This window comes from Epinephelus fuscoguttatus, linkage group LG18, assembly GCF_011397635.1.
Source record: "Epinephelus fuscoguttatus linkage group LG18, E.fuscoguttatus.final_Chr_v1".
In the NCBI taxonomy this organism is placed as follows: domain Eukaryota; kingdom Metazoa; phylum Chordata; class Actinopteri; order Perciformes; family Serranidae; genus Epinephelus; species Epinephelus fuscoguttatus.
This window is the reverse complement of record NC_064769.1, coordinates 22,594,858-22,607,924: the sequence shown is the minus strand read 5'-3', so window position 1 is coordinate 22,607,924 and position 13,067 is coordinate 22,594,858. Positions and strand designations below refer to the sequence as shown.

The window sequence follows — 13,067 nt, the reverse complement described above, 5'->3', positions numbered from 1 at the left end:
TTGTAACCTTGAATGAAAAAAAGAAAAGTCTGCACTCCTGACTCAGGGCTTTCATGCATTTCCAAAAGTGGACCTTCTCTCAGCTGATCTACTGATGAAGATTTTAAGCAGGGTCGAGACATTGCTTTCATCCATAAGGTCACTGTGAGCGTTCATAATGGCCAAATGTGTTAGTCTCTCCTGCGTCATGGTGTTGCGCAGCCAGGTTTTCAGCCTGCGCTAGGCTGAGAAAGAGCGCTTGGATGCCGCGACAGATATGGGCAGGGCCAGACAGAGCTTAATGAGCTTCTCCACCTCCGACAGCATGGAGCGGGTTTGGGGCTGCAAGGTTTGCAGGATGGACACAACATCCTGGATGCCAAGGCTACTGTATGTAGTCAGGCAGGCTGCATATCACATCAAAAGCATAGATCTATGCATTAATGAAGATAAATGTAAGTCAGACAAATTGAGTTTAAATTCAGATTCTTTATTTTTTTAAAGCGTAATGCAGTGGGTAGGTAGGCGGGGGTGCAGCCGCACCCCCCGCACCCCTAGTTCCGACGTCTATGCTGTGATAATGCCAATGCTAATGCTAATTTTCGCCAGTGAAAAACAGACTTAAAACCATTAAAACAAATGTGCTTTCTGGAAAAACTGAACATCCGACTCTTTAGAGGGTCTTTAGGTACAACAAAGGAATGAACAAGACTTTTTAGACAACAAAACTATTAAAATTAACTGTAATAAACTGAAAACATGCTGAAATAGCAACAGGTACAGCTACACCTATAGGCCTACTCTACAGCTGGGGTTACGCCATGGTTACGTTACCTAACCGGCACTGTCACTTTGGTAGCAATCAGCACAAACTTGTCACTGAAGGGGCCACACCATTAATTATGCATAACTTTAAGCCTTAATAACATTTAAACTAGTGAGCTATATAAAAATTCAACCCCTATACAGTTGACATGGATGGGGAAGTTAGTTATAGAGACAAAAAACATTTTTTGTACCAGGCTGTAAACATGTTTATTTCTGCTGTAAAGTTGGGCATTTCAACATAGAGGTCTATGGGGATTGACTCACTTTTGAAGCAAAACTCAAAGGGGCCATTTAAAGAATCCCAGTTTTTGGCACTTCTGTGTTAGCTTCATTTTTCATTTTTCCCGGAGGTTGCCATTTGGTGTCAATCAGTGTGCTCATAATTGGTGGTGCTGCTCGCGATTGGGTCAGATAAGTGTATGGGCAAGAACTTGATAACGCCCACGGCTCCACTTCCCGATCTCTGGCTCCAAATGACGTCAGAGGCGCAAGCTGGCAGAGCCCATATACAAGAAATTTTGGCTTTCTTTTTTACAGTTGAATAAATTTAAGATGCGTTGTCCATCTTTATGTACAGTCATTGGTACAGAGAAACATTCCAGGCTATGCATCTGCTCCCAAAACGTGTTTAGTCTCACACAATTTCTGGAGACCAGCCTTTCAGTTCAGTGTGGATGAACAAATGACACACAGTCATTGTGTGACAGGACAGCTGTTACATGTATTTTCTGTTTTCCATAGTCTTTGTCATGTTTAGTAAGACATCCCACAACATTACACCACTGTGGATGAACGTTAGCTAAGATACCAAAAAATACAGTGTATGAAAAAGTGAGTTCAGAGATAGTATTCATTAGTAGAGAAAGACTGCACAGTAGGCAGAAAGAAATAGAGAGAGGACCATGCGGCAGTCACCTTGAGACTCTTAACATCAAACAAAGATTTTTCCTCTGTATGTGTTTAATATCAGGTTTTTCTCTTCCTCTTCATATCCGTCACAGTGGGACAAACACACACAAACAAACTAAATAATAATAATAAAGTGCTTGTCTACATCAATATCTCATAAGTTGCTCTTATCCAAGCCAAGCGCTGTAATAAAATGACTTGTTTCCTCTTTTATGTCTTTTAATCTTATTGAATGAAGCTAGTCCATCCCCAGGGGTCAGTCACAGGTTAGAGATCACTTAAGCTATAAATGAAGTTTTGACTGGAGGTAAGACGAGTCTGAGACACCACTTAGGTAATATCAAATGGACTTGCCGGCCATATGCTCTTATGGATCCTGACATCTAAGCCCTATGAGTGCTCGCATGTAAACAATGTTTAAGGTAATTTCTATGCAACAGTATGCCACCTGTGTCCTACCTAAAGTTTCAGGCATACAGCGCTCAGAGGACACCTACGATAATGTTAACTTAACCATGTGTTGCTTAATCAATCTGATTATCCCAGGTTTGAAAAGGCAATGTAGTGCGTTTCAGTCATATTTAAATAAAAGTGTCATTTAGAAACATATTGACTCGACCATGGTATTATCTGACATCATCAAAGGGCCCCAAGGCTAAAAAATTTAAATTCTAACTTCACAATTGAGCTGTACTGCACCTTCAATAGATGGGTGTCATATAACACCATAACAGATTCCCCTATGACTGGGGTCAGCAACCTGTACTACCAGAAGAGCAATTTTTGGTACAAAAAAATCAATTAAATCTGTCTGCAGCCACAAAATATATTTCAGCCTTACAATAAAGATAACACAGCCTTGTTAAGTCTTAATTAACTTATCAACATTCCTAATAGGTCTAATCATTAATGTGTTTTTCCATAAGGTGGCTATTTCGCAGTAAGATATTTAGTAGTATTTGGTACCTCGTAGGTAAAGTAAACAAATTTGTCTATGCACTATTAAATTCACTATTTTCCTCCAAGACTTTTCCTTTTCTGGATTAGGACTCCACAGCTAGCTTTGCCAAGGAGACTCAAGACAAGCCACCACTCTTGTTTCAGAGAAAAGGCGCCAGGCTGTAGACATAGCTATGACTCACATTTAATCTGACGAAATGGTAAAACATTTAATAAATTTGTTGTAGGCCTATAGGTTTTACATTTTTACAATTGGATAATGTAAGAAGGTCTGCACTGAGAGGGGATTGTGTAATCCCTTACAGGTCCAGCTCCTTCTGCTAATCATGCTTTTCTCTCAGAGCTTTTAAACTATGGAACAATCTTCCACCTGAGATAAGAAACTGTAACACCTATCACACCTTCAAACAAAGGCTCAAACTAAGCATTCCTAATCAACACACTACATTGCTCACCGTAACACTGTTGTTGTTATTTTTGGCTAACCCGCTGCTACCTTGCTTTATGTCCCTGCCCGTTGCCAGGCAGCCAACTCTGCATCGGTATGTATGCAATATCTATTTTATTAACAGCATAGCTAACCTTCTGTCGCATGGCTTGTGTGTTGGTGCATTTGATCATACATAATGACTATTCTGTTTTAGCTATGTTTACTTTCTATTGCTGCTCTGCATGTCTGAATGTAATGCTCATCTATGTGTTGGTGTTTCATGTTGCTTGCATGTCTGTTTGAGTTAACATGCTGTTTGTTGTTGTTGTGTTACTGTAATGTACTGGTGCTCTGCTGTTGCTTGTTGCTTTGCATGGCATCTGTTCTACCTCCACAGTTTCTAATTGCTATAGTTAATGCTGTCTTTATGTCTTTATGCCATCTTTGTCCTGTGAAATTTATCCTTTTATTGGTTTCCAAACATCTTGCCAATGGACTGCAGTTGAAAATTAGCCAGGTGGCTGACACTGGCACATTTACATAGATGTTGATTAATGTGCGTTGTCCTTATAAACGAGATAAATCTAAATCTAAGAATCACTTTATACCCACAACAATGATAAATGAAAATTAAAATGTCCAAAAATAACCGTGATTCATTTCCATGTAGCCTAATTTTTGGTCGAATCCACAGGGAGCCATTGGAGAGGGGCGAAAGAGCAGCATGCAGCTCTGGAGCTGCAGGTTGCCTCCCTCTGCTCTGTGATCATGAGCTTAAGAACTGCTTTTTGGGTATTGCTCATCATCATTCGTGTTTAGAGTGTACTGGTGAAGGTGATGTCTGTTCCTTGTAACATTTAATGACCTATTTAGTGTTCTTCACCTTGTTTAAGTTTGCTGGGTTGATCATTTGTGTCACTGTTGGTTTCTATGACCTGAGGTCAAAAGTAGGTTCAACTCTGACTTTAAGTACACAGGGGCAGAACACTTTGCAAGTCACAATTCACTTAGAGGTTCATGGACACATTCCTGAAAAAACAACTGCTAAAATATTACAAAACAATTTTCTACACCACATCATTTATTCCTCTAAAAGCAGCATCTGTACAAACATATTTTTCGGTAGCAGGAAAAATAACGAGGAACTTAATTTCTGTGAATTGTCTGACCTGCACGACACTGTTGACAACGCCAGTGACTGGTATACACTGTTAATGGATTATCCATTTAAAACTGATGAACAACTGGAGGCTGAGGTAACTGTTTATTAAGCAAAGCAGATGATGTGGGTAGCTATTAAGATGTTACAGCATATAATTATGTAATAGGGGCTTTTTAGTACTTTACGCCGTGCACTGTTAGGCTTTCCTCCACTTTTTCAGAAAGTAACAGCTACAGATTTTAATTCAACATGACACCTAGAGATGCTATGTGTGTATTCATCCAATGGTTCACTTAATAAAACAGTCATTTCTTAAGATTTTTGTTGCATTTCTGCTTTGTTGGATGACTTATGGTGGAGGGACACAGCAGACTGGATTAGGAGAGCAGCATGTGGTGGCTGGCTTCGAACCAAGGGCATTGTGGTTAAGTGGCGTGTGCTCTGCCAACCGACCCACCAGGATACCCCAAGGTAATCTTATTTTGACTAGGAGTGATTTAAATAGATTGCCACATCGCCATCTGGTGTGTGAGCAGAATACTTGCATTAGAGCTGCCTGATGCAGTCAGCCGTGGATGTACAGCTGTTGCCCTGCCATTAAACGGATTTTCAGAAAGAGAAAATCAGTCTTTTCAAGCCTATCAGGCAACTCCTGCCCGGCATAAGCCTTGTCATGAATGTGTTTCACTTGGAGTGGGATGTAGACGAAATGTTGTAAATCTAGAGTCAACTACTCAGGAGAGAAATAATTCACTATCATCTGCAAACACTTAGTCGCTGCTCCTCATGAAGGAAATATATCTTATCTTGTGTTTCCCAGAATGTATTAAATCTCTGAGAATCACAGCAGCATCAAATCAAGTATCACACAGTCTAAAAAAAGGGGGACCGGGACAGTAATGTGTACAGACATGTATGTTTTTGCTGATACAGATAGTGACAATGTCCCTACCTTAAAGGCAGTACCCCCTTTGTCCCAGAATGACTCTCTTCCCTTCCCGTCACATCACAAGCTGGCAGTGAAGGCGGAGGTGACGCGTCTGTGCGTATGCACGTGTATGCCGGTGCATGAGTGCCTGTGTGTCTGGTCTGCCTGGTCTGTGTGCCACTGTAACAGGCAGGAAACCTTACACAAATAAAAGCTACGGTAGCTTGACACTGTCAGACACACAGACACTCCCTGAGTCCCACCCCTAAATGTGTTAACGCTTCCTCTCGCGCTTCCTGCTCCATCCTTCAGCCGCGATTTAAAAATACCCCCTCCCCTCTTTTTTGCTCTCTGTCTCACTCACACACAGACATGTGCACGCCCCATTCGACTGACCGAAAATAAACGTCACACATGCAAAAAAAAGACATGTGGGGTGGCTTTCATTTAAATGGACTGTGCAAATCTGTTGCACAGTGATGTGTAAAGCATTACATCATAGATGAGCAGAGCAGATCATGGTCCAGCATCCCTGTCTCCTCCTCAGTATTTGCTTAGTATTACTATAAAAACTTTCCTTTAGCATCTAATCAGATCTTCACTGTCATGTTCATGGACAGAGCTCAGATAAAGCCACCCCTTTGCATCTCTTCACCTCCTCCTAATCCCTGATCAGAGGACTCAAATTGAATCAGTGCAGCGGTTTCAGTAAGGCTGCGTCAGCAGGAGTCACTCAATGTATTCTGTCGATAGGCGTTTAACACTGGGACGGAGGCACAGGACAGAGGAGAGGACAGACAGAAAGAGACACTAAGTGTGCGTGAGTGAGAAGAGAAAGCAGAACGTACGCTCTGTTCCACTCTGTTGCCTAGCAACACTTGCTCACTGTCTGTTCCCATCCTTACTGTAGATGCATTCTCTCATAGCGAATAGGTTTTCGGGCATGACATGGAGCCCTGTGAGACCAGGGTTCAGGAACAGATGGAAACTGGATTAGGCAGAAATATGCAGTGACCCCTTTAAATATGCAAATAGCTGAAGGCAATGTGTCATTTCATTACTTAAACAAGCTGCTACCTTTGGAGCGTGTCATGACTTCTTTTTTCAACTTGGTGGATTTTAACACTGAAATGTGTTTTCAGAAGTATGCTGTCCTCTCCTGGCCATATGGGATAAAAGTCATGGCAAAAAAACACATGGGAAGATGTTATTGGTTTATTAACACCTGGTGACACATGATGACTCATGTTATGTCACTTGTTTTCCAGGAAGCTAACAAACTAGATTTTGCAACAGAAAAACAAAATGGGGATGTGTTGTTGAATGCGTGTATATTACAAAATAAAGAATTAATCAACATAAAAAACATATTTTACTTCAAAGACTGAGTGTTCTCATTGTGCCATAGCAGTGCTTCTGTTTTTGTGTTTTTATCCCCATAAACAGTCGAGAATAGTACGCCCATCACAATCTATCATGCTGAGCAGTGAATCTGACTCAGAAAACGCCAGTTGCCATCAAAGCTCCCAGAACTTTGTAGTATAGAAAGATTTAAAAACAACACAGCAGACAGGAGTGTGTTTGTCAGGGTCAGATGAGGTGAAAGATGATTGAAAACAACAGATTTGTGGTCAAAAACACAAAACTCTCGACTTCATAAATGTTAAGACACGGAGGAGCTGGAATGAGATTAAATAAAATTTGACAATAACAATAGCGATTGTGCTGGAGAACAAAAATGGATGTTGAGATCACATCATGATTTTGTTGCATTTGTCATAGCATGGTTTGGAAAAATTATTTTTCTGCATGTGTACTCTGCTTGATGTATTTTCAGATCAGGGTTAGGTGGGGACAATCTTAGTAAGTTGTTGTCCTGACACCAGGAGGTCACGTCCTCTGCTAACTTCTGGTAGGCCTTTTTATTGTTATCTGTGATCAGGCCCACTACAGCTGTGTGGTCAGCAAACCTGATGACTAATGTATATGTGTACAGGGAGTACAGCAGGGGGCTCAAAACGAAGCCCTGGGGAGCTCCAGTGTTAAATTTTAATTGGTAATTATTGCAATTAAGTGGCTGTTAAGTGGGAATTTGAACATTTTACTACATATGCAGGGCTAAATATTTGGTCAAAGTTTAAGCTGTCAAATAAAAAGGTACTTTATGGTTGTAGAGCCTCTTTTTGTTTTGTTGTTTTGCATCTCATTATAATCATAATGCATCTTTTGGGGGGTTTGTGTTTTGTAGATGTTATGTGTCTCTTTGAGGTAATTTTGTGTCTTTTTTTTGCTTGTTTTGTGTCTCTTCATATCATTTTGTGTCTGTTTGTGGTAGTTTTACCCCTTTTTGTAGCTATTTTGTGCCTTTTTACACTTCCTTTGCATCTCTTTGCGCTCATTTGAATCTCTTCCTGGTCATTATGTGTTAATTTGAGTGATGTTATGCAGGTGAAGGGCAGGGGGACTCTCTTACACTTTTGGCCCCTTGGCCTGTGCTCGATAGACCCCTTCAGTAGTCCTTACAAATTACTGCCATTGCATAGGCCTATTTTGGTGTTGTAAAAAGTGTATTGGAGAAGGTGGCTGACAAACTGCAACAGCAACTCCATCAACATAAAAATCATTATCTAACGTTAAGTCATAATGACGTGTCATGAAGATCGGTTGATTAGGTTGAGCAGATGTTCCTTTTTTTCTAAGGACAGTCTATAAATGTGGTGTTTTTTCCACAGATTCCCACCTCTAATGAGAGCTGAGATCTGCTCTATGTTAGTAACAGGATACTTTTATCATGGCTTGCAGACAAGATTAGTATTCGAGGGCAAGTTTCTTCTCATGAAGTTTTATCATAGCAGTTTTATGTGGTAGCAATAGTATATTGCTATGCTATGTATGCACATGTATTGTCAGACCCATCAGCTCTGGGTCTGACAATACATATGCAGATCTCTGTTTATAGAAATGACAGCAGTAGTAAGACAGGCCTACAGTATGCTGTACCACAGTACCTTGGCCTTGGTGTGCAGGTGGTGATGGTGTATGTTTCTGGCAGCGATCATGGCCAGCTGTCTCTGGATCCACTGTAACTCCATCTGCGACTGCCTCAGCAGCTCCTCCACGTTAGCACCAGACGTGTGATCCCGCATTATCACCTGCAAAACCCACACAAGCAGAGATTACACATGCTGAAGCCACACTGCAAACCTCACACTCTCCTCACACTTACTGAAACAGACACACAAGCAAAACAAAAACATAACACTGAATGTGTACACAATAAAAGTACTGTAAGCAGATGTACCCACAGGAAAACATGCACACACCACACTTAGAATTCATATCGAGTACATCTGCATTTTGACAGGTAACCAAATGCCTTTTTTGAGTGCCTCTAGTGGAGATTTATAATTAAACTCCAATAAATGTCACCTCTGCAAAACTACTGAACATTTACTACTACTTTGTATCTGAAATTTTTTTAACGTAATTTTCTCTTTTATCGTGACTATCTTGTGCACTTTAATTTTGGAGGGCTGCCACCAAAACCAATATATGATAAATCCATCAAGCAAGAAAAGCCTTAAAGGAGGAGTGTGTAGGATTTAGTGGCATCTCATGGTGAGGCCTCTTCCTCTCAAAACAAATGGATAGTGTGATTAAAACTGGCAAAAACACTGAATAAAGCAGTTTCATGTTGTAAATCAGTGTTTTCCTGACACGGTTTGGCTCGTTGCTGCTACATTACACACAACATTGGCCTGTGTGAAAATGCGAATGGCCCTATCTCAAGCCATTGTTTGGTTTGTCTTTTTCTAGGCTACCATAGAAACATGGTGGCGCAACATAATAGACTCTGTTGGTGCTTCTCAAAGTCATGGAAGGATCCTTGGGGGCCATACATTTGCTGCGTTTTTAGTGCCCTCAAATTCATTGTTTTCAATGTAAAAGTGCGGCAGGCGTACTCCAACACAGAGCAACGCCACAGTGATGATGTTGCGGTGCACACGCATTCCCAGGCACCTATTTTTCAGGGTGCGCCCCGAGATAAAGAGAGTTCAACTTTTGGAACGCACCAGTGTGCACCGCGTCATGTGACAGGGAACAATCAATTACAGCCGAAAGATATTTTTCCCTTCTTCCATAAAGAAGGTGATAAGTGATCAGTCAGTGATAAACACTGAAAAGTTGATCATTTTGGCACAGTGCTGCCAGAGCTTTACATCTGTCCGATGGATGATATGCCCACACACTTATGAACAGCGCCTGTAAGAAGGTCAGCTCTGCACTCAGGACTTTTGGTAAAAAGACTATGATCTGGTGCTTGTTAAGGTTGCTTAGCAACCTCAGACGCAACCTGCCACTGCGCTCTTGAAAGCTGGCTCAAAAAAGGCCCAAAAGTAGCACCTGACCTCGCATTTTCCAGGTGGTTAAACGTGGCATGTGTACGTCCCCTTAAATGGCTAAATTTCAAGGAGGCTGTGTCACTGAATCCCACTGAAGGACTGTTTCAATGTCAAGGATCCTTCGAATTCTGCAGAGGACCAAATCCTTCCTTCAAAGAATTGTCAAGGTCAAGGATGCATGTGTGCATGAATTACCCACAATTTTTTGTGCACAATTTGCATTGAGTTGAGTTTGAGTTGAAGTCAGGGCCTCTTCAGTGATGCACACATGGCTAGCCTGCTCCAGTGTGTTTTCATTGATGCTAGGAAGGAGTCTTGCCTCAGTAGGACCCAACTTGGACGGGAAGCATACTTGACTGTGAGAAGCACCATGTGAACGAGGACCTGCTCCTTATGTAGACAGAAACAGCTCATTCTAAGGTAATGAAAACACAACAATTCGTAGTTTTTAGGTTATTATACAATAAAGAAAGTGTTCTTATTAAATTATATTCAATTTCTGCCAATATATCGCCCCAAATCCTACAAACTGCACCTTTAATTTGCAAATCACCGTAATTTCAAGCAAAAAACAACAGAAAATGTACATGTCAGTGGTCACAAAGGCAAAGTTTACCATGTTGAGAACATTTTTTCAGTAAGACTTGTATGTTTTATTTTACTTTATCACTACAAATTTCTCCCACGCTAAGCTGACCTGAAACAAATTCATTTTAACATAGCAAAACACAACTGTGCAACTGCATTTGGACAACATAAACATATAGAAAATACATGGCATACTGAATCTAGCAAAGAGTTTCTTGGCACTTACTTTAAACCTCCTTTATCTTCTTTCATTAAAATCACATAACTAGTTTGCCACTGTTAGTGTACAATCAATCCCCTTCATCAGTGCATCTACTTGTATTTGTAAATGCTGAGTGATATGATTGATATGTACATGTGTGTGTGTCCATGTGTGTGTGTATGAGTGTGTTCAGCAGAGAGAGAGAGAGAGAGAGAGAGGGAGAGAGAGAGAGAGAGAGAGAGAGAGAGAGGGAGAGCTCCACTTAGTTACATAAGAGAGGATTACTGTATCACAGCAACACAATAACGGGGGAGCGCGGAAAACACATCAGATTTTATCAGTCAGTGCTAAATCCCCATCTATGCTGTCCTGTTTGGTACCTTTACACACACACACACACACACACATACACACACACACACACACACACACACAGAGGAATACCGTATTCATACTAACTACTATACAGTGACACATGCGAGGTTAAGAAGGTTAATGCTGCTTGTACCTCGGGAGATTTGACTTATCTGACTCCACTGCTGAATCATAATACTCAACCAGCTGATTTCAGTCATCTGTGTTCTGTCTTTTAAAATACTGCATTTCTTTTGTAATAAACAAAAACTACAGAACAAGATCACATTAGAAAATTGATGTGATACTCAAAGTGTTATTTTGGATGCTATCAACAACAAAGTGTCAATAACTAATAGACAAAGACAAAAAAATACAAGTGATTTGTGTTTGTTTTTTCTCAGGGGTGATAGAAAGCAAAAAGAAACTACAAGATTAATCAGCTCCCTCTCCTCCCGTCTCTCTCCGAGCCTCAGCCAACTGCTCAAACAGCTTCTCCTTGCTGACTCACCTTGGACAGCTTCTATTTCCTCGCTGGGGGAGTGGAGGAAGAGGACAGACAAAACAAAAACAACAACACACGAAGCTCGGAGGTCCTGTAGATTTATGCACAAATGTCCCATCCTGCCAAGCCATCTATGGATATGGACCTGCCGTGGTAAGCATCTCTCTCTGAGATTTATCAAGAGGAGGGTGCTGTGTGTACGTCATTATCCAGGCCTGAACAGGGTTTTTTTGATTTGCTCTCTACCAATTAATCAATATATCAGGCCATTACTATGATTGATTTCATAATATTGATAGTATTTTATCTTTCTCTGGAGAAGACAGCTTTATATTGGCCATTTTTTTTATTGTTGCACTTATTGAGCACATACCCAATTTAAAAAAAAAAACAGATCATTTTAGATGTCAAAGGAGCAAATGGACTCCAGTTTTGGGGTGGATGCATTATTTTAAACAAAAGAAAAGCCTCCTACTACTAAATATTTTTTAAAGGCCTAAATAGTGACATGTCTAAAGCTCCTCTGCAATGGCGAAGTTTCAGCAGTTGCAGAAAAACTTCCTTAAAAATTTCCTTAAAAAGGACTTTTAAGAAGTCTATGTGCAGATATGATGTGTCACCTTAAGGCTGCAAACCTTAAATGTTCATACAAATGCCCAGCATGCATACAGTGATATATTTCTGGGTAAAACCATGTATACTGTCATGAATAACTTTGAAAGATCTTTACCCATCAAAGTGATGCTCGTTTGCGTCTCTCATCCTCCTCACAGTGATCTTCTCTGCTGCTGGCTCTTCACCTTCCCAGTTTTGGCAGAGTCTGGTGCCATGTGTCTGCCTTGTAATCCTCAATAAGCCTTAAAAGAAAATAAAAAACACTCCAAAATTTAAAGGACAAACCAACATGGATGCTGTGTGTCACTGCACTACATACGCATGGCTTCAAATGCTCCTGTCTGCACGTACACGTCTTAAACTGCCTCTCCCTGATATGACTTGCTCTTTTCAAAACAGAAGTCAGTTATGATTCACATTTTTCTCTCACGGCGGTCTTGTACCCAGGGCTGCCTGCTGTGGGACCATATGGCACACTTAACGAAAGGATGAAGTATGAAGAGGAGACGGAAAAGAGCAATTAAGGCTAACCTCTCACCTGTATGCATGGTATGAGGAGAGCTGGCCTCATGGTGGCAGCTGTGAAGATGTTTCATAACGTTAGCATGAAGTTTAGCCCGCGCTACTTCCTGTAGAGTGACGCTTTTATTCCTAAAGCCTATTTTCATGTTGTATTTTACTCCTTATTTTAACTTGCACTATTTTACATTTAGATTCTCATTTTGTTGTAACTTGCCTAGTTATTCATTTCTTTTTAAAAACATATTTGCTTAGCATAATTAGCATAGCATTGTTGAAGGGAGCTTGAGACATAAAGGTCCAGGTGTAGGATTTAGAGAGACATATTGGCAGCCATTGAATACAATATAATTAGTATTTTTTTTCATTGATTTTAAGTCAACTAAAACTAAGATTCACTGTGTTTCTCTTACCATAGAATAAGCCATCTACACTGAGAAGCAGGTTAGCGGCCCCTCTTCATAGATTGAATATTAGAGTGCTAACGGAGGTTAGCATCACCCTGTTTCCCTCGTCCAAAAGCCAATGGGATTTTCCCACTGAATTTTGAATTACTGCAGAAAACAAGCTCTGTGGTGAACAAACTTAATGATACTTACAGGTTTTGTTTAGCAAGATCATCTTCACAATTTTGAACACCACTTTCATGACATTTTAAGTCTAAATAAAATGAAATCGTTAGGTA

At 40.5% G+C, this 13,067-nt stretch overlaps 1 protein-coding gene across 6 annotated transcripts in view; it reads right to left on the bottom strand.

Moving 5' to 3' along the window:
- The window catches only part of rimbp2a (RIMS binding protein 2a), a 101,661-nt gene extending 88,811 nt beyond the window's left edge, over positions 1-12,850 (bottom strand). For 3 of the 6 annotated variants that reach the window (XM_049603785.1, XM_049603786.1, XM_049603784.1), the window contains exons 1-2: positions 11,979-12,253; positions 8,205-8,348 (exon numbers count right to left, since the gene is read on the bottom strand). In XM_049603785.1, coding sequence (XP_049459742.1) covers positions 8,205-8,342 — 138 coding nt within the window. In that variant the 5' untranslated portion in view covers positions 8,343-8,348; positions 11,979-12,253. Of the gene's footprint in view, positions 1-8,204; positions 8,349-9,798; positions 9,839-11,254; positions 11,291-11,978; positions 12,254-12,401; positions 12,443-12,795 lie in introns of those variants that run through there. The other 3 variants (XM_049603781.1, XM_049603782.1, XM_049603783.1) reach the window with 3 other exon arrangements.
- Between the last annotated feature and the right edge of the window lie 217 nt (positions 12,851-13,067).